This window comes from Poecilia mexicana, unplaced genomic scaffold, assembly GCF_051168715.1.
Source record: "Poecilia mexicana isolate PSO_F unplaced genomic scaffold, ASM5116871v1 scaffold_22, whole genome shotgun sequence".
Taxonomy (NCBI): Eukaryota; Metazoa; Chordata; class Actinopteri; order Cyprinodontiformes; family Poeciliidae; genus Poecilia; species Poecilia mexicana.
The window spans coordinates 14,636,537-14,661,091 of record NW_028263391.1 but is presented as its reverse complement, the minus strand read 5'-3'; the positions used below and the strand labels follow the sequence as shown (position 1 = coordinate 14,661,091).

At 37.6% G+C, this 24,555-nt stretch overlaps 1 protein-coding gene across 7 annotated transcripts in view; it reads left to right on the top strand.

The window, feature by feature from the left end:
- ralgapa2 (Ral GTPase activating protein catalytic subunit alpha 2) overlaps nt 1–24,555 on the top strand; it is a 107,265-nt gene that overhangs the window by 27,120 nt on the left and 55,590 nt on the right. For 3 of the 7 annotated variants that reach the window (XM_014999935.2, XM_088002335.1, XM_088002336.1), the window contains exons 5-26: nt 58–101; nt 237–417; nt 522–637; nt 1,571–1,709; nt 2,826–3,034; nt 3,474–3,719; nt 3,846–4,028; nt 4,127–4,261; nt 4,660–4,808; nt 4,895–5,006; nt 5,164–5,401; nt 6,251–6,430; nt 11,567–11,689; nt 12,316–12,386; nt 12,479–12,569; nt 12,728–12,901; nt 13,270–13,431; nt 14,750–14,943; nt 15,118–15,216; nt 15,959–16,114; nt 21,433–21,561; nt 23,949–24,077. In XM_014999935.2, the coding sequence (XP_014855421.2) occupies nt 58–101; nt 237–417; nt 522–637; nt 1,571–1,709; nt 2,826–3,034; nt 3,474–3,719; nt 3,846–4,028; nt 4,127–4,261; nt 4,660–4,808; nt 4,895–5,006; nt 5,164–5,401; nt 6,251–6,430; nt 11,567–11,689; nt 12,316–12,386; nt 12,479–12,569; nt 12,728–12,901; nt 13,270–13,431; nt 14,750–14,943; nt 15,118–15,216; nt 15,959–16,114; nt 21,433–21,561; nt 23,949–24,077 (3,260 nt within the window). Of the gene's footprint in view, nt 1–57; nt 102–236; nt 418–521; nt 638–1,570; nt 1,710–2,825; nt 3,035–3,473; nt 3,720–3,845; nt 4,029–4,126; nt 4,262–4,659; nt 4,809–4,894; nt 5,007–5,163; nt 5,402–6,250; nt 6,431–10,714; nt 10,862–11,566; nt 11,690–12,315; nt 12,387–12,478; nt 12,570–12,727; nt 12,902–13,269; nt 13,432–14,749; nt 14,944–15,117; nt 15,217–15,958; nt 16,115–21,432; nt 21,562–23,948; nt 24,078–24,555 lie in introns of all 7 variants that reach the window. The other 4 variants (XM_014999928.2, XM_014999927.2, XM_014999936.2 and 1 more) reach the window with 4 other exon arrangements.

The window sequence follows — 24,555 nt, the reverse complement described above, 5'->3', positions numbered from 1 at the left end:
TTGGTTTTCAAAAATATCTAAACGTGTTTTTTTTTTTTTCTTTCTTCTCTTTTTCAGGTTCTATTCTGAAAAAACTTCTGCACACTGGAAATTCATTTAAAGTAAGTTGTTGATTGTGTCTAACTCCTACATGAACGTCCAAATGCAGAAGCATTACTTTTCCTGCCACATGAGGTTTTGAAGATAAACTGAGTTGGATTTTGTATATAAAATAAAATAATTTATCTTCTGCCTAGATCCGCTGTGAGGGGATCCGTCTCTTCCTCCTGTGGCTTCAGGCTCTACGGGACAATTGCGCCGAGGAGCAGTTCCTTATCTTTGCCTGTCTGGTTCCGGGATTCCCTGCTGTTCCCTCCTCCAGAGGACCCTGCACGCTTGACACCATCATTAACAACCCATCTTCTAACACCCTAGAAGGTGACTTAGATGCAGGCTTTTTTTGCTAGCACAGAGTCCTTTTTGTCATAATCTAGTTCATATAATTATTTTTTGGATTTATTGTGTCTTTTTGATCTGTACAGCCAAGGTAGTGCCTGAGGAGATCACCCCTTTGGTTCCAGCTGTGTCTGGAGAGAAGGTTGCAGAGGACCTGACTTGTTACTTTCTTGAAACCCTGCTCAAGTACATGGTTATCCAGGTAATTAATAAAACTTTGGGTGTGAAATAACTCAAATATTTGTCACTTTCAATCCAGGAGAAAAATGTAAGTGCACCTTCTTTAAAATCCAGAGTTGCAGGTATCTGAACATAATAAAACTCATCTGGTTCTTGGCGGCTTTCTAAATTGTTTCAGTCGGACCTCAACTGCAAGAAACCATGAAACACATTTCAAAAAATCGTTTCTACCTCGACGTTGTTCTTTTTTGTACTTGCTTTTATCTTTGTCCGTGGGGGCCCAACTGACATGCTGCCATATTCCTAATTTGTCACTGAAACACGTACGAGAGTTGCAGCTGTTGTTTACAGAATAATCAAGGTGTGCCGTATTAATCTCTACCATTTCTGCTGCAAACACTCCATAGGACCTCCAACTGTGGAATGATGTTCTGTTTATAGTGCAGTGAAGTATGTGTTTATTATGAAACAGACAAAAAAAAGAGCACTCTCATTAGGCAATCAGTGTTTATGTGATTTAAAGTGCTTTGTGTGTGTTTTTCCTTTGTTTATATCCTCTCTGTATCTCACTGTATGCAGGACTTGTTGTGTAAAACTTTAAATTAGAAATCTGTGGTGTAACGAGTTAATCTTGAGGCTCAAGTGGTGATGATTACAGATTTGACTACCACAGTACACCTTGCTGAACAATATTCTGTTCAAAAGGTAAACTGTTTTCATTAGCATGCTGTGCATCTTTTTGAGTACTTTGTGATAACCAGTCATTCTTAACCAGCATGTATTTCAATCATATTGTTGCAGAAAACTGCTGCTCAGAATGTTGATTTCAACCCAATTAAACCTTGCCTGTGTTTTGTTTCTTATGATGGATGAGCCTTGTCACGCAGACAATAAGCGCTCGCTGCATGAACATTGTCTTGACCTTGTCTGCTTTTGTGCCGTTTGTCTGTTTCAGGCATCCAGTTTAGAATGGAAGAACAAAGAGAACGAAGACACGGGCTTCAGATTTCTCTTCAGTCTTTTCAAGAAGTACTACCTTCCACATCTATTCCCCTCTTTCACCAAATTCACAAATCTTTATAAGCCTTTGTTAGGTAAGTTTATTCTTTCAGTACATGTGTCTCTTTGTTGTTGAAGCCTTGTAAAGCAACTATTCTCACACTATACATTAAACCTGACTCGGTATGAGATTATCATGGTATGATGTTGGTGAAAATGTTAGTTTCATATATCATGCTGCTTAAGTAACAGTCTAAAAAATAAAATGATTAATTAAATCACATTATACTAAATATCTGTAATATTTATTTTACCCCAGTGACAGATGGTAAAACGACATAAGAGTACAAAATGTGAAAATAAATGAAAATACAAAAGTGAATTCACAAAAATTTACAAATATGACTGTTACACAGACCCTCCTTATCTGTTAATTTGAAGGGGAAAAAAACTCCAAAGAAGATTGTTTAGTTTTGCTCTCAGCAGCTGAACATGGCAGACTGCATGAGTTTGATCAAATCTTGCTAGGAACTCCTGTTGCAATTGAAAATTCCAGACACATGGTCAGGGATGTCTGTATAATAATAAATAGAAAGGATGTTTCGGGCGTTTATACGCTTATTGGAATCCGACTCTTGGGGGGTGGGAGGGGGAATGAGAGGAGTGTGAGGAAAAAGAGACAACTGTAGACGCAAATAATCAGATGTCGGTTGCAGTAACAGTCAAAACTGCAGGACTTTTCCCCACACATTTTCAGTTGCTGCTTGATGTTTGTTGTAGATTCTCTTTGGTTGTGATCACAGACCAAATGGTTTGAGCAAATGGGCAGATATTTCAGTGTGATTCTTTCATGACTGAAGATTGAAGGTCAGCACTCTGCAAGAACAGAAAAAAAAAGAAGTTCTTTCTTGCAACTCTGGCTTGCGAGTTCTTGCAGCTTGTTCTTGATGCATATTCTAGACACAATGTTTTACTTGGCCAGTGTTGGTGAAATATGAAGTGTGTGTGCTGCATTGGGAGAGACCCGTGGAGATTGCCTGGAAGTTCTGCCTTTTAGTTTTAAACAACAAAAGTGGAACACGTTTGTCCTTTTCATTTCCTGGGATTTTTAATAAAACATGTAATTCAAACAATTACAGCCCTAACTATGGATCTGGTGCCATAGGTCTGCCTTTCAGTTTTTATATTACCCTCCTTTGTTCTGTGTTCAGAACTCCCCCCGCTCAGACCAAAACCCTTGTATGTGCCGGTGACGAGGAACAACGAGAGCACTTTCTGCACCAGGGATCAGTACTTGGCACCCAGGGTGGCCTTCATCACCTGGCTGGTCACTTTCTTCCTGGAGAAGAAGTACGTCAACAGTGCTGCTGCAGCGCAGAGCGCCAAGAACGGCACTGAGGTCATTCCCAAACTCATCCAGGTGAATATGATGCCACTCTCTGTTCATTTCTCTTATTGTCAGAAAGAACGGAAGATTGTTTTTGGGAAATCTAACCATATAAAAGTGAATAGAGCAAGAAGGTATGCAAAGGGGGAAAAAAATGTCTGTATTCTCTTTTATATAAATAGGGAATATGGGAGAGATGTCTTATTCTATGACCTACTGATTAGTAGTGCAACTCCTCCACAAACTACAGCATTCTTAAATTGTTTGATTACATCCTACTTTTTCCTTTGTGCTATATACATCAGAAAAGAAAAGAACCGTACATGCAGTCTAAATTTGCATTTAAGTAGAGCTGGTGATGATTTAAAAAATGTTAGTATGTATTGTTGAAGCCAAGTTATTTATCTGTGAGGATCCTCTTCTTTAACTTATGCTGACTTCTAATTTCTCTCCCCGTGTTTGTTACTGGCAGACTGTCACTGCAGGCGGTAGCAGCCAGGAGAAGGAGAAAGATAAGACTGCTGATGGGGATACTAGCGGACCACCAGGGGATACAGAAAAGAGCCACTCTAACAGCAGCACGCTCTCTGATCGAAGGCCCAGTGATTCCAGTTTGTGTAGCATTGAGGAGGAGCACAAGCATGTCTACGACATGGTGCACTGCATTCTGCTGTCCACAAGAGACAATGTTAATTTTGTCAATGAAGTCTTCCACCAGGTACAACAAATATCTGCAAACATAAGAACTATTCTCATATCTTGTACTTTGTCTCCCTCTGCTGGTCGTATGTTTATCCTGACCGAGTTACTTCCATTCTAAGAACCTCTCCGTCCGATCTCACAGGCCTTCTTGTTGCCGGCTTGTGAAGCCTCGGCAACCAGGAAGGTTATCAAAGTGTACAGAAAGTGGATCCTGCAGGAAAAGCCCATCTTCATGACCGAGCCTGACCCAACCACCCAGGAAGATGAAGTGGATAAAAACTCAAAGCGTGTTCTCAGCACAGATGCAAGCATCATGCATGTAAAAGTAAAATTCACAGAAAGTTTCAATGTTGACAGAACGTTTGCCACGTTCTTACGAACCTATTGGGCCTCTCCGTTTGTTGTCTCTTTGTTCTCGGCAAGGCTTTTGAGAGTCACGGTCACAAACGCTCGTCAAGCTGGGGAAGGACTTACTCGTTCAGCAGTGCCATCAATCGGGGTTTTCTCACTGAGGAGCAGAATAGAGACGTTAAAGCTGGCATGCAGCCCACGCTACAGGTCAGTAATACTTTGGTTCACGTGAAAAAATTACCTTGAGAAATAATTGTTTTTAGTGCGATAAACACCTGCCATACGATGGTGATCTGTCAGAGTGAACTTACATGAACAAGCAGGTGAACATGAAAAATGTCTGGATGGAAGACCACCACCCTTAATGGGACCCTATTATTATTATTTCTTTTTTTATAATTCTTATAATTTTCTTGCAGTGATCAGTGAGTTAGCAGTATTTTTTTATTACATTTCTAATCATGATCTAATCTGAATAAATTAGTTTAAATTAAATTCTGTTTTTTTTTTTTTTTAATATACATTTTTAACATGTTTTTAAAAGGGTTACCAACAAATCTGTCCGCATACACACACGTTACATATATCTTTATGTATTTGTGTAGGTTTTCCTGACCAACTCATCCAATGTGTTCCTGTTGGAGCCATGCCAGGACGTTCCGAAACTCCTGGAAAATCAGGTTGAAGTGTGCAAGAATGTTCTCAGCATCTATCGGCACATGATCATGGAGCACAGCATGACTACACAGACGTGGTTAGTAACTTTGGAGTATGTGAGTGATTTTCTTCGATGATTCTTTGGTCTGATGCCTTTTTGATCTATGCTCGTTCATTCCTCAGGGAGCAGATGCTGCAGGTGCTACTGAAGATCACAGAGGCAGTAATGAAGAGGCCACAAGAAAACCAAAGAAAAGACAGCTTTGCTGAAAGTTTAGCATCTTTGCTTTTCAGGGTAAAAGCCAATGTTTGCCATTTTATTTAAATTCACTTTGAAGTTTAGTCATTTTTGATTTTTAATCCACAGTTTCCCCATGAACTCATCTAAAAGTTACAGTAGATACTGAACAAGCTGAGTTCTTCTCTCCTGATTTTTTTTTTTTTTTTTTTAGACTATTATTGTGGCGTGGGTTAGAGCAAATCTCAGCGTATTTATATCTCGGGAGCTGTGGGACGAGCTGCTGGCAGTGCTGTCCTCTCTTACCTGCTGGGAGGAGCTGGTGATGGAGTGGGCCAGCATCATGGACTCGCTGACGGCTGTGCTGGCGCGCTCCGTTTATGGCCTGGACATGGCCAACTTGCCTTTAGACAAACTCAGCGAACAGAAGGAGAAAAAGCAGCGAGGACGTGGTAAGGGGATTAAATGTGAAAACATGAATATTGGGATACGATTTAAAAAAGTTGCAAACGACGCGGAGTCTTTCAAAAGTTTTAATGCCACTTTCAATTTTAGGCAAATGTATGGCTGTGATTGCATGCCACAGCATTCGTAGCTCCACAAACACAATATACCATTCTTGAAAAACGTCCACATTTAAGATAGGCTTCTTCAGAATGCCAGTTACTTAAAACAGTGTCACTTATACCTCTAAGCAACACACAATAACTGCATTTAATAAACAAACGGTGGAGGAAATAGTAAAAATACCATTTTCAATAAATAATTCTTATCACAATCCAAAATAAATTTTTCATAAGTGATAAACGACATGATGATGACCCCTACTGGTTGTAAATGATTCTTGTACACACTTCATTGGTATGAACTACTTTGAATTTGTTTAGTATTCATCAATACTAAAATACTTTAATAAAATACCCCAAAGTTTATTTGTAATGTGACAAAATGTGAAAAACATGAAGTGAAATACGCTGGCAAGATAGTATTTAACTTTATCCTCAAGCGATATAATTTTGGTTCTTTTAAACTAAACTTTGCTTCAATTCAGTTGTATTAACAATAACTGTGTGTTTGGTACATTGTACTTAGATTTAACTCAAGGCTCTTGGTGAATCAGCACAACATTTGTAAAGCCTTTATTTGTGGAGATTGTAGTCTTTGTAGTATTATGCACCCTGCAGTAATCTCTCTTTGTTGTCAGGATAATCCTTTGTTCTGAATCTGAATTTATACCAGGAGCTTGTCCAGAACTGCCCACTGGCATTTTAGCCCTTTAAAACTCTCTCTTTGCATGCCAGGGGTTATCCAGGACTCCCAGAAGGCTGCTGCAGTTGCACGCTCGTTCTCACTGAGCTGGAGAAACCACGGAGAGCAGGGTGGGCCGGGAGCCCAGGAGCCCATGAGGATTCGCTCTGCCACTACCTCAGGAGCCCCCGGTGTGGAGAAAGCCCGGAACAATGTCCGCCAGAAGGCCTCTGGTTAGTATGATCCACGGTCCACTAGCAGCTCCACACCACTGGCTTTTATAAAGCTCTTCCCACATGTACACTGTTTTACAGCACTATCCAGAAATATAAATCAACATTGTTGTCATATTGATTCATTTGCAAGAGTTTCTTTCCTCAGGGAGGAATGATGGTGCAAGATAACTTACATGAATTCACAAAATGTTGGTGTACAATTTTTAATATTATGGACATTTTGTCCAATACACACAAGATTAAAATCACACATTCAGGCACAAATATACACATACATTCCCACTGATATTTAGATAAATGTCTGCTAGCATGTGCTACAGATACCATCTACTGTTTTTGTCCTTTAACACAGTCTTAGCACGATTCTACCTGGATTCTGCTGTGCTCTGACCAAGATTTGGCTTTTGAGCATAGCCTGTGTATTTTCATTAGGACTGGGGTCTGAGCCAATCTGGAATTATAATCCAAAATCAGTATTAATGTGTGTTTCAGATCATCATCTGGTTAGAACATCTAGTTATGTCTAAACTTTATTTATCTTTTTATTTATCTAAAGTTCACGATGAACTAGGATATGCTGGAATACCAGTGAGATGATTCACAGTAAAGTCAGTTTAACAATTCCTGACCAAGACAAAATCATGTCCTCCAAAATAAACGCTTGACGCACAACTGAGACTTTCAGCCAACCACATGGACCTTTTGAAGAAAAGTTTTATAGGCAGACAAGGAAAAGAATGAGCTACTTAGTGACGGTGACAGTGATGTGTCTTTGATGGGGTCAACTTGAAGTTTTCAAAGCTACGGATGCTGTACCTCCTATTAACTATAGAGGTGCTAAAATCTTGCCTTTTAATTTTTTTTTTTTGCCATCAGCGGCGGCAGTGCGTTGTGCAAACTGGACATAATAATAAAGATGATGGATGACCTTCAAATTTTTCTTTGTCAACATGAGTGAATAGCTACAAAAGATCAAAGGTTGAAACTTGGATGAAGTTTCAGCACCACATTGAAACCAGTGGTGTTGATATGGATAAATCAGGCTATCGCTAAGCTTCAGGAACAGCCCAAATTTCAACCCTGTTGAAATGAATAGGAGTTTGTCTGTGGCAGGAATTTAACCAATTTAAATGATCTTTTTATCATAAGAGTGAAAAAGAAATCCAGCCAGAATTAGACAAGAACCTTAGTACTGTCATATAGTTTCTCTTATCAATTAATCTATCAATTTATTATCTTTGGTGTGTGTAACCCCTTTGTCCAAGGTAAATTTCTCACACGGAAGACGGATAAAGAGATGGATTTTACAACTTATTTAAAATCATCTAAATACTGATGGTTGTGTTTGCATACATTTGAGAGTGTCTCTGTGTGTGTGTGTTTGCATACAATTCACAATAAATTCAAACTTAACTGATCTTGTATATTTTATGATAATTCCAACCTCCAAAAAAAAGGATAGTTAAACTTCATTGTGCTTCCCGGTGAGGAGGAGTGTATGTAAACTTCTGACCAGCACTTGTGTGTGCATTGTATTTATTTTTTCGGGGGCAGACGGCACACCAAAAACCATGCACAGGGTTTATCAGACGTAATGATCTTATGTGGAAATCTTTGAAAGGGGCCAGGTGCCAGTTGGGATGCAATTCTGTAGACAAAGAGGGCAGCAGATGGCCCTCATTGTTTCTTTGACATGTCACTGGTCAGGGTCAGTATATTCCATGTCAGTTTAACTGCAGGCACACAGACCAATTCCCTCGACGGCATGCCAAAAATAAGGGTTGAATGCTGCAAACAGCTTTTATTTGATTGGGAAGTGAGAAGTAAATTATATGTTTAACTGATAGACTTGTCAAACGTTGCAATGCTTCCCTCTGTTTTTCTGTTTTGTTTTAATCCGGATGGTCAAACAAAAAGAAAAATATATATATATTTTTTTTATTTTTTTTTTATTTTTTATTTCCCCTTCCCAATTTAATCCACCAACGTTGCTCTCAGATTGCAAGGCTGTCTGAAAAGGAGGGTTTTTTTTTTTTTTTTAAATTTGCTTAAAGGATAATGTGTCTGTATGCTTTTATATGCATGTGTTGAAAAATCAATTATGTCCCTTAGGTAGATGTTTATGCATCTATTCTTTTAGCCTGTTTATTTGTATCTCAATGCAAGTAAAGATGGACATAAAAAGCAACCGCTTCAGATTCTCCTCCTTTCTTCAGCCTAATTGGATTGCTCTCACATTGATCTTCAAAGGAGCAACAGCCCTTCTCCTTGCTCCTCAAGAGAAACCCCACACATCAATTGCACAGCAGTTTTTGATTGTTTCATTAAGAGTGTAATTAATGCTCATTAATATGCACAAAACGAGAAGCAGCAGTGGGCTGTGGGAGATATGATGCATCTCTCTTAACTGAAAGGCGTAATTAAAGTGTGCTGAAAGCAGATGAGAGAAGCACCTTTTTTCTTTTTTTCAGTGCTTTCTATGAGAGTAACCCTGAAGTACTATCCAGACACAATGATAAAGCATCAGCATTGACAACTGTCAAAACTTGGTTGCTCTTACACATGCAAATGTACAGTGTTATTGTGAGATCTTGTCCTTATAATGAAGAAGAAGGGCGTTTAATTATGGAACTCATTAAGCGTCTGCAACTACACAGATCCAGGTGAATAAACTTTGCCCTTGCCTTTGATAGGATGGCTACTAACTGGTTGCAATATCTTATTTATGTTATATTGGATGTGAACAGCTAATTACTTTGGGCAGAAACTTGTTTAAATGCAATTAGTTTTTTTATATATATTTGTATAAAGTACATGAAACAAATCTTGGGGATATAAAAGAATGACATTTTTTGCAGTTCAGAAAGCAAAACTCTAAAATAGTTTCATTAAACACAATGATATATTTTAAAGGGGCAGTATTATGTGTTTTCTATGCACATAGTGCTATTTTATAGTACAACTGATTAACTATGTTACCTTCAGTTATAAAAATATTCTGTAAATGTCAATCACGATTTAAAAGAAATTTGACTTTGTAATTTTACGCCTTGAAATTAGCTTCTGGCTCTTTAAGAAGCTCCTACTCGTTCCAACATTCAGCCTTCAGCACGTCATCATAGCTATGCTTCTGCATTATCCCATTTAAACCATTCTTGGGGACATTGTACTGGGAAGTAGTTCATACAGTAATCTCAGCAGACTCATAGTTCCACCAGGTGATTCTGTATGAGCTGAAGTGGAGCAACCTCTATCAGGTTATCACAAAATAACTACTTCTGTAATCTCATGATGATGGGATGTCCATAATACTTTACAGCATGAGTTATTTGCTGTCTCAGTGGTTACCCAAATGCGTCATTATGAATCGTCTGCATGTGGGACCCGTACAGCTTTGTAAAGCTGTAAGTTAAAAGGAGGACAAAAAACATGTTTTTCTTCTGAACGATATTTTTTGTGAACTCGGAAATTAATAATGTTGCCTGAAGTGAATATCCCATTAATGCAGGATAAAGAATTCCATCATCTTGTGATGAGATATTTCAGCAGATGTTTGGGTTTCTCTGAAGGTCAAAAATGATTCTGTAATTCATACATGTTGAATTTGCTCTTGCAGTACTTGTACAAAACTTTGTTCTTTTCAATTTGCAACCTTGATATTTTTGCACTTTCTGTCTTGCACCAGATGTAGTATTTGAGATTAAATTACACATTTTTGAGCTATATCGAGATAGATTTTCAACAATTACCAATTTTTAATATTCTTTTAAAATATTGTTTTAAGTTGTTTAATTATTTGAGTATTTTTATATTCTTATTTTTTAAATAATTTCACTTGCTTAATTTATTTAGTTTTCTGTTTCAGTTTTGTTGTGTTTTTTTCCCCCATTCAAAAGAGAAAATTAACTCAAGTTTTCCTACTTAATGTGACACTTTTTTTTCCTCAAATAACTTCCTTATTCATGGGAGAAGTTGCGTGTAGCTAGCTATTTTGTGCATGGCTGTGATACCACGAATGGTATAAATACACTCAGCTGTTATGGGTTATAGTAGCTGTATTTTCTACTGATCATTTCTCCTTTTTTCTGGTCGTTATATCAAGACCCACACAGAACTACAAACTACACTTATCTCTGCATAATGTAAATTACTTCTGTGATAAAAAAAAAAAAGCATTTATCATTAGAAGTGACTGTTTCATTGAATTCTGTCTTCTTCCCTTTGCCTTTCTGCTGTTTCCACTGTCTGTTTTCTTCCCTCTCTATCTTTGCCTGATGGAAGCTAAGCGAAGCCAGTCCATCAGCAACTGTGTCCATCTTTACGAGGCTTTGCCCACTACTAAAAGTGTTCCTATGCTGCTCCACACTGTGAGCTCTTTCTTGCCTGGTATCTCTTCTGGTAATTCTGCTTGCTCTCATAGACTCTCAGGTAACGTGCACTGCGAGAGCCGCATGTATTTGTGTGTTTGTGACCTCCGCCATGCATTCTCATCCATCTCTTAACAAATTTTGACAGTTTATAGTGTTTATGGCCGTATTACAGGGTTCCTATGCTGTATGGAAATGGGGGAAGCTTGGATTAGATATTATTGTTCTTCCAAGGGGAATAGCTTTGGAAGAAACAAAGTCTGGAAAAATATTCCCAGATTTTACTTCTAGTCGCAGTGTTGAGAAACTGTATCCATTCATCCATCTGTTATTTTTTCCATCCATCCATCCAGGTTTCACATTTAGGTTTTTGCATTTTCAGTAAGCATTTGTATTCATTGTAAAAATGGGCAAAAAATTTCATCATCAAAAAGCTGTAGGAACCCTGTTTTTTTTTTTGTTTTGTTTGTTTTTTAAATAGTTCCTTAAAAACCACTTATGGACTGAACTCCCTTTATTACGAAATTGCAATCTGTAACAAAAGCATCTCGTTAAGTATTACTAATGCATGTCTTCATGTGATGTTTTCCTCCATGTCTTCATAAAAGTCTGTTCTGCATCATGAACGTTTCTTCATCTCCTTGGAAATAATACAAGTCATGTCCCAGATTATGCTTTTAATTTTCTTTTCGGATGATGTCGTGACACAAACTGACCTTGGTTTTTTTTTTTTTTGTTTTTTTGTTTTGTTTTTTTCCCCCTCCAGATGTAGAAGAATGTCAGCTCTCAGAATGTGGAGGAGAAGAAGAGACGGGGGGCAGGGAGAGTCCTCTGCAGCGGAGCAGCAGCACCTCAGACATCACCCAGCAGCTGTCTGACACTTTACCAGGTATTGAACAACAACAACAAAATCTTTGCTGTATTTTACTTCTATCCTCATTCTCATTCATAACTTAACCTGAGAAGACACGATTCAGCTGAGTCATTCATGAGCAGAGTTGCCTGCATGCCATTTACTTTTTTGGCTGTGTTGTTCTGCTTTTTTATGGCAAAATGTCAATATGTCCATGTTACAATGATATAATAGGAACATTATGATATGTCACTATTAGACCCACATTAAGAAAATAACATTTAATGAAGACTAGAATTAAATTAGCATTTATTTCAGCAGTGCAATTCATAAAGTGATTTCTTACACACATTTATTTCTATGTATTACTTTGAACAATATGGCTTTCAGTTAATAAAAGCACAAAATTGACTTCCTCAGAAAATTGAAAAAACTGAAAATTACACATATAAGTTCACCCTTTGAGAAATATGTCCATTATACCATATCTCCTCTCTTCACTTTTTGAATTGAGCTACAAAAATAAAATAACATTTCAATAACATTTTAATTCATGTAGATGTATCCGTGGTCATAATTTAAGGGAAATTTATATTTAAGACCATTTTATGGAGAGCTTTTCATGCTCTCTATTTAAATAAAATAACTTTTTTTTCTCACAGCCCAGAAGAGAGACTACTCCCCCACTTCCTGTGGTTCTGAGGGCAGGACTGAGAGCATAGAGCCACCAGTGGTATGTACATTAAACTTGTACTATTATATAATGAAGTATTCACTGTGTGTGTGCTAGATTATTTATTTTTTAATTTGTTACGTCATATCTAGATATTGATCCGACGGAGCAGCAGTCCAGCCGAGACAGAGTCGAGCACTGACGGACCCCCAACCTACACAGGACACAAACTCAGAGATAAAAGTGAGAGATCACCTGGCGCTTGTGTAATTTGAATTACCTATGTGTTAGCTGTTTAGCTCCAGGTCATTACACGTGTACGTAGAGAGCATGTTTTCCAAAGATTAGATTGCATTTGCATGTCTCTGCTATAAAAAGCACACATTCTCTTCTCTAAATAGGTGAAAGTGTGAGTAGCGAGACATCCAACGGCTACCTCAATGAGGCTGAAGTTACATGGCAAACATTCGACGAGGAGGCCGACACTCAGTCCACGCAGTCGGCTCACATGGACGTTACAGCTGACCCCCAGAACCAAGGGAGTTTGCTGCTCAGCCACAATGACGCTCTAGCCGGTAAGGCCAGGGAAAGACAGTTAACAACACATACTCTTAAAGGTTAAAAATGTTCACTTTAGACGTGTCGGATTTTAAAAAGGTGAAATATTAAACAGAAACACAGAATAGATTCAAGTTAAAAAGCTTAAATACAGCTCACTGGGAAGCTTGAGTCCTTTTCCAGGTACTTGTAGGTCTTCATCTCGCTCAGATTTTTATTTTACTCCTAACATTGTTTTGTGAGAAAATGTGTTGTTGTCTCCTCACGCCCCACCGTTTGAGGTTAATTTTTCTCTTCCCTGCATTGTGATCCGTGTGTCTCTGTGCTCCCTCTTCCTCAAAGCCAGTTTTTTTTTTTTTTATCCCTCTTCCATTGTTGTTTTTAGGTCCTGAGTGTGCCCTCCTTCCCCACTCTGCTCCTCCCTACCACCACAATTACCACTACCCCCCCTCCTCACCGGCCCTGCTGGTGCACACCGAGTGCCCGCGGGACTGTCCCCTGGACGACACCATGCATCAGTCTGTCTTACACATGCCACACCACTTGGGTACCGCTGCCTCACTGTTATTTATCAATCACCGCCACCATCAACTTTGCTTCCATTGTTTCCACCTGGATTCTTGCATCAGAAAAATTCTGTTTTCATGTGTCTATTTTTCTCCTCCCTCAGCTGAGATAGATCTTTTATTAATCACAGTGACTTGCAAAAATATGAAACATGTCCAAATTCTACCAAGTTACAACCAGAATTTAAGTTTAAATTCTTGATTACATTTTTTTTTTTTTGCAATAGACCAACACAAACGATACAAATCTGGAAAGTTCAGTGTGCATTTGTACACAGAAGAGCTGCATTTCTGTCTCATCTGGGTAGATCAGAGCTTCTGCTTCTTGGCTGTCTTCTACATCCCTTCTGTCTGACTGCAAACAGGACTTCTTAGAACTTTCTGTCAACAATTGCTTTCTACTTTCAATTCTTAATAAAGGCCAGATTGGTAAAACTCATAAAACGAAGTGGCTGTTTTGAAAGTTGGGGATCACTGCAGCTCCTCCAGAGTTACTACAGGCTTTTTGGCTGCCGGTTATTAATCCCCTCTCCAGTTGAGCTCAATTTTCAGATTTGTACTTGTAATAAAGTTTGAAAAATATAATTTTCCTTCCACTTAAAAATAATACAGTACTTAATGTAATCTTTCACATAAAACCCAGATGAAATGCGTTGAACTTTGCAGTTGTAACACGACACAGTGTGAAAAAGGTTCAGTAGTAAGAAAACTTTTGCAAGGCATTGTAGCTGCATCTTTTAGTTTTGTACTCATTTTGTTCCCTTTGACATTGATGGATATGAACGTACTGAGCATCAAATTACTTTTCTCTTTTTCTTTTATTACATAATATTTCAGACCTTTGAACTGAATATAATTTAAATGTTTTTTTGGGAACATTCTCTTTTCTTCCAACAAAAATATCACAACATAACAAGAAAGTCCATTCCTGGCCTCTGCTCCCTCTTACCTGCATTTCTACTTCTGCCCACTCGGTGGCACTGTTCTCCCATACTTCAATGATCCTTGTGTCGTGTGCCTTTTTCCCCCAAAGTGTTTAGGCCTATTATTCATGTACAGCAAAATGTTACTGGTCAAATGCATTTGGGGCAAAAGCACAGATATTTTGTAAGGTTCAGTCAACAGCTGCTAAATAAGTATTGAATTTTGTTCTTATTCATTTCCTGTTTTCAAGTATTTAGAATTATCTCAGAAATTTATTCAGCACATGTTGACTAAATCCAATTTCCTTAAAAATAAATTCTGCCTCGTTTTGTAATCTGTACTGCATTCAAACCAAAACTGTCTCTGATCTTGCAGACAGCAGTGAGTGTCTTGCCGATGATGTCAGCATCATCGCTGGGGGGACGCTGACTGGTTGGCATCCTGATTCTGCTTTTGTCCTGTGGAGGAGGATTTTGGGTATTTTGGGAGATGTCAATAACATCCGATGCCCTAAGATCCATGCCAAGGTTTTCTCCTATCTCTATGATCTCTGGCACAAGCTGGCCAAGGTAAAAAAACAAACAAACAAAAAAACAGACCATGCTGCCTACATATAGGAAAGGACATTAATGTCAGAAAGATTTCCCAAATATTGTTGTGAAAACGTAATTTTCTTTTAACAGTCATGCAAAGATGCATTAATGAATACGATGTGGTGCTTTCATTTAAATGTGTGATCACAGATCCGGGACAATCTGGGGATCAGCGTGGATAACCAGTCCTCTCCTCCCCAGCCTGTGTTCATCCCTCCTCTTCGAATGCTAGCACCATGGCTCTTCAGGGTAGGAACAAGACATGGACACAACAAACGGCATGCAGGACATTTGCATGCGTCAAATAAGTAATGATACCAGCACCATCTTGTCTTGTAATGCATGAAATCCAGACATCTTTTCCTGGGTTGTTTCAAAATGTTACTGCTTTTTTATTTGTGAAGAAGATCACATAAGAAGTAAAGCGGGCTAAAGATGCGAGAGAAATTTGAATGCATTTCAAAACCATATGTACAGCGAAAACATTATGTTGATTTATGACATGAAGTCCTTATAACATAAATTAAAATTAGTTCTTAGGCTTTGCACTAAGCTCCAGTGTTGCAGATAATTATATGTTTAACATAGAAGAAGACACTGTTTGATAATGACTAACCTCTAATATGTAACTATTCCACATTATTTTGCAGCAGCATCATTTAATCATCCCACTTCATATTTTTTCTCTAAAATTACATTATGGATAGTATTACAGAACAATTGAAACTAATTTACTATAAAGTTTGATTATTATTCTTGCATATCTTTAATGTGGCAGCAGCAACATGTCCTTGATCAGACCAAATTGTTTATTTTTAAATCTTATTCACTTAATTTCCAAAAACAGCAGGTTATAACAATTATAGTTTACACATTCTCCTTAGATTATTTAAGTTTTAAGCAGTTTGAAAAACGTAATGCAGATCTAAGATGACAAAAACAGGAGCTCGTCATAAAATGCTTTACCTCTGTGCTTCTCTGTTTTCCACAGGCAACCATGCTCCAAGCAGAGTACAAGGCTGGCAAACTGCAGGCATACAAGCTGATCTGTGAGATGATGACCAGGCACCAAGACGTTCTCCCCAACAGCGACTTCCTGGTGCACCTGTACCACGTCATGCACAAGGGCTTCACCAGCGATGACCAGGTACAACCAGCAGATGGCTCTTTACTATGAGATCGTCAGGCTTCTTTTAAAAAAATAGATTGTTTCATCACCCATAGATGGCGCATCAAACTAAGATGCGCTCAAGAACTTTTTCAGAATTAGCTGATTTCAGTTTACTTTTTAATGTGTTTGCAATTTTCATTTCTACTCAGCTAGTGCTTTCTGAGATATTTCCTGTGAACCTTATATGTCAACTTTGAAATAAGCATGTTCAAATTAAAGGTAGGTTAGACTCAACATAGGTAAAACCATAAACTGTAAATACACTACAGTTTTAAAATAGAGGCTCAGTCTGCCTGCCAACCGGTGGTGTTGAGAAGCACTGCTGTGTTTTGGCATCTTCCTCCTTTTCTCGCCCCACCCTTTCTTGTATTCAAATCTGGCGTAGCTCCTTTGGTCCTAGACAAAGATGAGTGGAGATGAATAGAGTTCCCCAAAACAAAGGGACAGGGATAAAAAAAAAAAGTCTGGGTGAGCAAGGGGTGTTTTGGATACAAATGTGTGTGTGAATATATATGCATATATGCCCTCTTGGCTGGGTTTCTATTGCGCCTTGGCAGTGCGACAAGCTTATTAGAATGTTTTCCATGTCGTTAAATAATGTTTTGAGCCCCTGCCGTGTATACGTGATTAATTAAGGATTGACGTCTGTCGCGCTCCGTTAGACTGACACGTCGGCCGGGGGCCCAGAGTTAGAGCGGCCCTGCCTGCCTGTGTGTGTGAAGGAGCGGGAGGGGAGCCTGGGGAACGCAGCATAGAGTAGAGCAATGAGGGGGGCTCGGCGCACTGCGAGACCAGGCAGCATTCTCCAGCTTTTGTTGTGGCTCTGTATAATGCGTTAGGGGGCCAGAGCCAGGCTGGCCACTGAAGCATGCTCAAATTGGCCAGAGAAAAGAGTCCTCACGCTACACAATAGAGGACAGCCGCACGCCTGCTTAACATAAGAAAGTGGCTCTTGTTCTCCCCCACCTCCTTCCTTTTTGCCTCTACCCCCAACCCCCTCTGCAACCCCCCCCCCCAAAAAAATACGAAATGTTTTTTTTTTGTTTGTTTTTTAAAAAAAAAAAAAAACCTTTCAAATCAAACAAGTTAATTTTATAACACATTATTTTACACATAACCTAAATAACAAAAGTTGTCATCTGTTGAAGCAAACTGAGCAAGAGATCCCAGATATTTCCATGTCCTTATTTCTGCCTAAAGTCGATAGTTCACCTAAATAGTCTTTTTTGTGGTTAATTTTTGCTTAAATCAGCCACTCTTCTGTTAGTAGGATTCTTCCTCCAACTGACAGAGTGCCAAGGTCAGGGCTATTGTCCTGGTTCTCTGTCACTTACCGGTCACTGGTCTCAATGGCAAGATGGCAGCACAATAGCAGTAATCGATCAATAACAGTCTTTCTAAAAGCCGGGCAATCTAGAGTTAAATGGTTATCAACGTATTTTTGTGACATTTAGTGATTGAAACAACAGGAGTGTCCCGGATCAGGAATCTTTTTCCTCAATACTGATCCAGGCCACTGAGGTCCAGTGCCTAGTTAAAATTAATGGAATCAGTTCCACGTAAGTGGTTGAAAACCTGTTTAACTTCAAAAAGCTGAAAAATAACAATACATTTCATCAGTATCACACTTTACTTCGATAATGGCATGCAGCATGCCACACTCTCTCCTATTTCATTTTTTGCCTGACAATAACAGATATTTTGCCACAACCAGGGTTTATGCATTACAGCCTTAGCATGCTACTCCAAAACACGTGTCCTAAAACATGCATAACGTTTAAGTACAAACTTATTTATATGGATTAGAAACTGCTCTCCTGATTTGACCAACACGTCTCATCTGACTAAATGTAATATGGATGTTAAAGAGCAGCGCAGCCAGATTCCAGACTTGAATCTTTGGACGGAGCTAAAGATTAGGATGATGGCAAATAGGCTTTCTAATCTCAAAGATTTGGAGCTTGTTGTATAAAGCGCTTTCCCCCGCAGCTGCTGATGGTAATGTTTAATCCTTGGTTCATGTCTGTCAGCATGAATTAACATTTAACGCAACAATCAATAACTGCGTCACGAAGAGGAAGAAAACATATATTAGTCAGTTGTTGCTTAGTGTTTTTACTCTAAGTTTTTGACTTCATTAATAATTTAACTATTAATGAGCAATTTGACTGAATCATGTGCAGACAAGTCTTACAGAAGCATCTTCACATGTCAGAAGCTGTGTGCTTTATTGTGAACCTCAGGAAAATGACTTTGTGTGTATGTGTCTGTTACTCTTTCTCACCTTGTACAGCCCACTTCTCCAACAAATATTAAGAAGTGCTGGTTTTGGGTTAGCACTTCCTGTCAAAAGCTGAAGATTGGAAACAAACATTAATTCCTTACGTAAAATGTTCACCTCTAAGAAGATCTCCTGGTCATTTATTAGAAATAAACAACCGCATTAAACATATAATGTCAATTATGAAAATGGATCATCCTAATCAGATTGCCAGGATTTTTTTTTTTAAATATATGATGTCAACACATTTGGATGGTGAAATTGGACTAACTATTTTTAACCTCCTGGACTGAATCATTTTTAGCTTTACAAATCATTTTATGCAAATAGGATTAGTAATAGTCGGGATCCTTACACAGAGATTAAGACTGAAATGTTCTGGAGGTGACACCTGTTGTGTTTAATACATTGAAGTTCACAATAACAAAATCATTTCTAATTCTCTTATTTGGTTGCGATATGAGTAAGTGTGGTGGTTTGCCTTTTTACTTACCCATTACCATCTTTCTTCCTGCTGCTTCATTATGATTGGTCCTCTAACGCAACCTGTTTTACATAAATGCACACAGATCCAGAATCAGTTGCCAAAGGTTCATTTTTATAAGTTCATAGTTTTGCTTATCAAGTTGGTTGATTTGCCAAATCGATTTTTATAAAACCCAGATTTGTGGGAATTGCTTCTTTTGTTTAGTGTCTAGTTCTGATGACGTAGACAGGAATTGCCACAGCCTCTCCATGGTTTCACTGTAAATGTCTGTGTAAGACCGTAAACAAAAACAGATTGAATTTGGTCTACAAACTAAAATACACAAACAAGAATACATTTTTGCAACTCACTCACTCATAAATAGGCTGTGATTTGGTTAATAAGAAAGGTCCATCCCACAACAGTCATCAACCGCAGAGTTTAGTAATCTTTACCAATTATTTTAAAATTCAATTATTGGCACCTGAAGCACGCTTGAAGCAACTAGAGACATTTCTAGGACTTTCCGCCAGGTTTAAAAAGTCGGTCTCAAAAGTTGTAAATATGTTCATATTTCATTACATGCTAAAATTCATAAAGGTGCATAATAATTTTGTACATCTCTAGTTTTTTTTTCACCCATTTAAGTTCCTTTTGCCCTTAGATATAATAAATTCAGAAACACATTTCCATCAGTGGTCTGTTCTGTGTTGCTAAGGAATTGGGATTAGAAGTTCATAAACGTCTAATTAGGACAACAAGCCGCCGTGTCAGAGGTAAAGTTTGACAACTTTAACACAATTAATTGACACACCAGGGCTGATGCACACCATGACAAGTCGACACATGTTTTTTTATATATATTTTTGGTGTTTATTTTTGATTTATTTGTTGCTGAATAAGTGAGACATGTCATTGAGCAAATAACTTTTAAAAGTAACTTGCTTATTTTTCATAACTGAAATTTGCAGAAACCTTTAAATTGCTTTATATATTTTTTAGCTAAGATTAATTCAAACTTTCCCACAAAATCTAATGTTAATCTCTGACCTGTGAACTCTGTTATCATTTCTTTATAAAACATTTGAAATCAAATATTTCCTCTTATAATTGTAAAGGTTGTTTGATACTTTATAGTATGATAAAATGCCAGAATGAACCCTGTCACCCCTGGGCCAGCCGGAGTGCATTCTTTCCTGAGGATGAGGCCACATTTATAGAAAAAAAAAAAAAAAAAAGTCCTGTGGTAGCTCTGTTCAGTATTGACGTTAATGCACCTTTTGTTGATGCAGTCGGCCAATCCTACTGCCAACACAGCTCCACTTTCCTCAATGCTGATTTCTTTACTCACACCTAAAATCAGGTCCCCTCTGCTCACACACACAATCGAAAGCACTTTGCCGTCTGCATTTGTAGCTTCCTCTAAAATGCTTATTTCAGGCAATCAAGAAACAGTTTGTTGCCTGCTAATTACCTCTGACTGCACTGCACATTATGCTTCAGAGGTCAATTACCAACAAAATGAGGGTAAAATTGGCCCCTCAGCTCTAAAGCTCTTCCCACCAATTTTCCGCATGCAGCACTGATGTTGGTTTGACTTCCTGCTTTTTATGTCTGTGTTTATTCTATTTTCCTTTTGTTCACCTGCATAGCTGTTTACTGAGGGTTTGGGGTTACTTCTGTCACAAATACATAGGTGGCACAGTGTGTTTGTGTGTCTCCGATGCTGCAATTGTATGCATGCGTTTTGTTAAGGTGGCCCTCGGATCAGGTACAAACAGGCTGATGTTTGAACTGTCGGATTTGCTCAGGTTTATAGCCATGAAGGCAGGTGTTTCCGAGCTGGACCTTGGCTTTGTACACACATATTCACATACACGCTGCAGATAAGGGGGAGTAATTTTGCTCTTGTGGAGAAGCAACATTCTTATACCATTTTGTGTATATGTTTTGTATATATGAGTATTTTCAGTTTGGTGTCAACCCTTTAACGTCTTAATGCCCTTTGTATGTGCGTTTGGTGTTATACTGTACACATTTAAGAGGTTTGTGCGTAACCCTCTGCTGCACAGCATATGTTGGTGTTGAAAGAGTACCCATCTGCCACTGAGCCGCTGTACCGCCTCAAAACAATACCTTGTCTCTGGCTTTAATTACAGGTTTGCTGGTGTGTGTACCTACATACGACTCATGAAAGTTGAAGTCTTTTGTCCTCCCTCTTATCCAGTGTGAACAATCCATCTGCTGCCTCTCGTCTGTCTTTCTTTCCCCCCTCTTCCATATTGTCATTTACTCTTGAATCTTTAACTTTAATCGTCTTGGTCTAAATGACCAGCCTTCCATTTGTAGTGAAAAGCTTTCACCATGTTGCGTCTTTTCATCCGTTAAGGAAAGATCGCGTCCGTTTTCTTCAAAACTCATGGCCTGCAGAAAACGTAAATCTAGATTGGTAAAAATGTTAGTTTGTTCCAAGGTAACAGTCAGAAATCTGTCACTATAAATTTTTAGTTATATTATTAATTTATTTGTGTCCATTCACTTCTATAGGATGTTTTGAATACCATCGTCCGCTCCTGCTCGCCCCGCTTCTTCTTCCTTGGTCTACCAGGTTTCACGATGCTGCTTGGAGATTTTATCACTGCTGCTGCTCGTGTCCTTTCTTCTGACTCCAAAGAGGTACAAATAAGTTTTACATTCAGATTTAGTTTGAGTATTAATGGTGCACCGAAATATGGATTCAATCAAAGTTTTTCCACACATACTTCTAAGTATATAAATTGCATCTGATTGTCTTATCAATAATTGTCTATCTCTGGTGTCCAGAGTTGGGGTGAGTGAAATGTCAAGAGTGGGGTCTTGAGATCCTATTTTTGAAATAAAAAAGCATAATAGCAAGAACTTATGTAGATCGTCAATAGTACAACTGGTAAAAATCTAGATTATGAAAAATTTTTTTTATGAAAAATATATTTGAAAACCGGATTCTATTCGATTAAATCATTTTCAATCAATATATTTTTTTCATAATAAGTTAAATGATGCATGTGCACCCACCCCCACAGACTCATACAAATATGCATCCAGAATGCTTTGACACAAAAGACCTTTTTTCTTGTCTAACAGTTTTGAGAAAAATAAAAGAGAAATGGGGGAAAAATAGAATAAAAAGACAAAACATTTTTAAAGTTTTTTTTTTATGCACAAGGACACCTGCAACTTATAACAAAGTGCACCCTACATATGTCATTTTTTTTCTTTTCAAAATTTGTGAATGCAGCTTCTATTAAGATGCATTCAGTTGCCTGGAAGTTATGGTAATCCTACTGTAGATTGTTCTTTTTTTATCTGTGATGTAATTTTTTGAATTATTTAAATTTTTTTGTGTACTAGTTTAGTTCTTGCTCTGCAAGTTATTTATAGATCTATTTGACTATATCCATAAACATAAACCACAACATGCTTGAGTAAAACATTCTTTGGCTCCTTTCATGATTTTGTTTTTCACTAATTAATACCATAAACCAAATTTGGCCACATTGTTTTACGACTAATTCAAATTGGAATAAGTAGTTAATGTTATTTTTTGTATGGTTTTGATTGTGTTGATTTAATTTGGTTCTGTATTTCTGAATGTGGATTGGAACCGTCTTGTGAAGTGCCTGAATTAAATGTGATGAAGGTTAATGTCGAATGCTGGACAGAAAACTTTCAAATCACTCTTTTAAAATAAAGATCTGAGGTTAATGGATCATTGCTTTTTATTAATTGAACACATTTTGAAAGTGTGTAAATTGGTTGATTCACTTTGTTTTTCACTGTTTGTCTTTTTTTTATTTTTTTATCTACCGATGGCATAAAAGAAAGCATTAGGAGAAGATATAAGAAATGCTTGAAATGTCTGTCATTTGTATGACTTGGACAAAACTCAAGAATGTAATTTTGGGAAAAACCTTCCAGCATTCTTGCCTTATTGTGCCTGAACGTTGGAGTGAGCAACAATGGCAGAATTTATAACCACAAATTACTTTCCTGTGATTTACTAAAAAATGGAACAAGGTTGTTCTACTGTCTTTGGAAACTAAATAAAAAATAAAAAAAATCTTAGCTCATGACTGTATTTGTGACAAAAACAGTACTTTATTAGAAACTGAACAAATGCTTCTGATTAATGATACATTGTTAATAAAATAAATCACTAAGCACACATGGCTGTTATATTCTCCATGGTAAACTAACCCTGTATCGTGTTTAATGGTCCATGTCATAATGTACACCATTTTTATTACTTCAAACAGAGCTAGGAAAGTCATGTGATGCTGTGTACACAGACTCGATATGATTTCTGACAATATTCGAAACAATTACCAGAAAAGGTTGCAAAAACAATGCTGTACTGCAGCAATATTGAGATGCTTGAAACTATATTGGCGTTCCTAAATCAGTCTAAGCTGTCAGACCCCATGTAAATACAAATTTATTTATAACTTTTCAATGAGCAATCTGTTGCATTAAAAGGTAATCCAAGGAGATTTCTTTATATTTCTCAAGATTAGTAATAATTTGACATAACCATGTTATTTATAACTTTTACTGCTGATTATAAGGAGTCAGTGGTATGACGAATGCTATTATTTAGCCAACATCTATTTATACTATGGAAATAATAATCCTAACAAAACACAAAAACTAACTAATATAAAGACTTAAAAAGAAATAAAAGCAAGTAAATGCTAAACTAGGAATTTAATTTTGAAAATAACACAAATCAAACTGGTTAAGAACGAGTGCTGAACAACATATTGAAGCACAACTATATTTATATATCAGTGTGTTTGCAATATTACAGTCATAAAGGTCTATTTGGAGGCAAGACTTGGTAGGAAATCATATTCATTTCAAGATCTGAACGCTCATGAAGAGAGGTGGTGCTATTTTGTAATTGTAAAGATAGAAAATTTAAAGTTAATAGTAATGTTCCTGTTGGTGTCCTATAAATGTGTTGCATTCATGTTGTAAGTTTTCACTTGACGTTTGTTTTTTGGGTGTGTGTTCATTTCTGCCAGGCTCCAAGGATAGAGGCTCAGACAATCTTGGGCTCCCTTGTGTGTTTCCCCAACCTGTACCTCCAGATTCCTGTTCTGCACTCTGTGCCTGGCTCTAATGACATCAGTGTAGGCAATGAGGATATCAAGGTGAGTTTGGTGAAAACAGTGATAACATTTCAAAACAAAAGCCCATCAGTGTTGGTTTCAGTAATTAATCTAGCCATATCTTGGATTTTAACAATCATGAAGCTAGACAGATTCTTGAAAATTCAATTTTATGAAGTCAGACATTAAAAAAAAACATACTGCATTTATATGTGCAATACATGCAAACTGTTAGCTCACATTATTTCTTTTTACTGTGCTTCAAAATAGACTTTATCACATTTTAAAGGGGTTTAACATTTGCTTCTGTTTTTTGGGGGGTGGGGGTACTTGACGTCGACTTACCCTTTCATTTCAGTCTGGGGGAAGAATATATGTGTTTTTTGTTTGGTTTTTATTAATTTTCTGAAGTTGAACTTGCTAAACATACCAAAATTGACAGCTGTAAAGTATTTTGTAACAAGGTGATTCATGTCTTAGCAAGAGATGCAGTTTGTCCTTAAAAATTCTGGACTTGGAT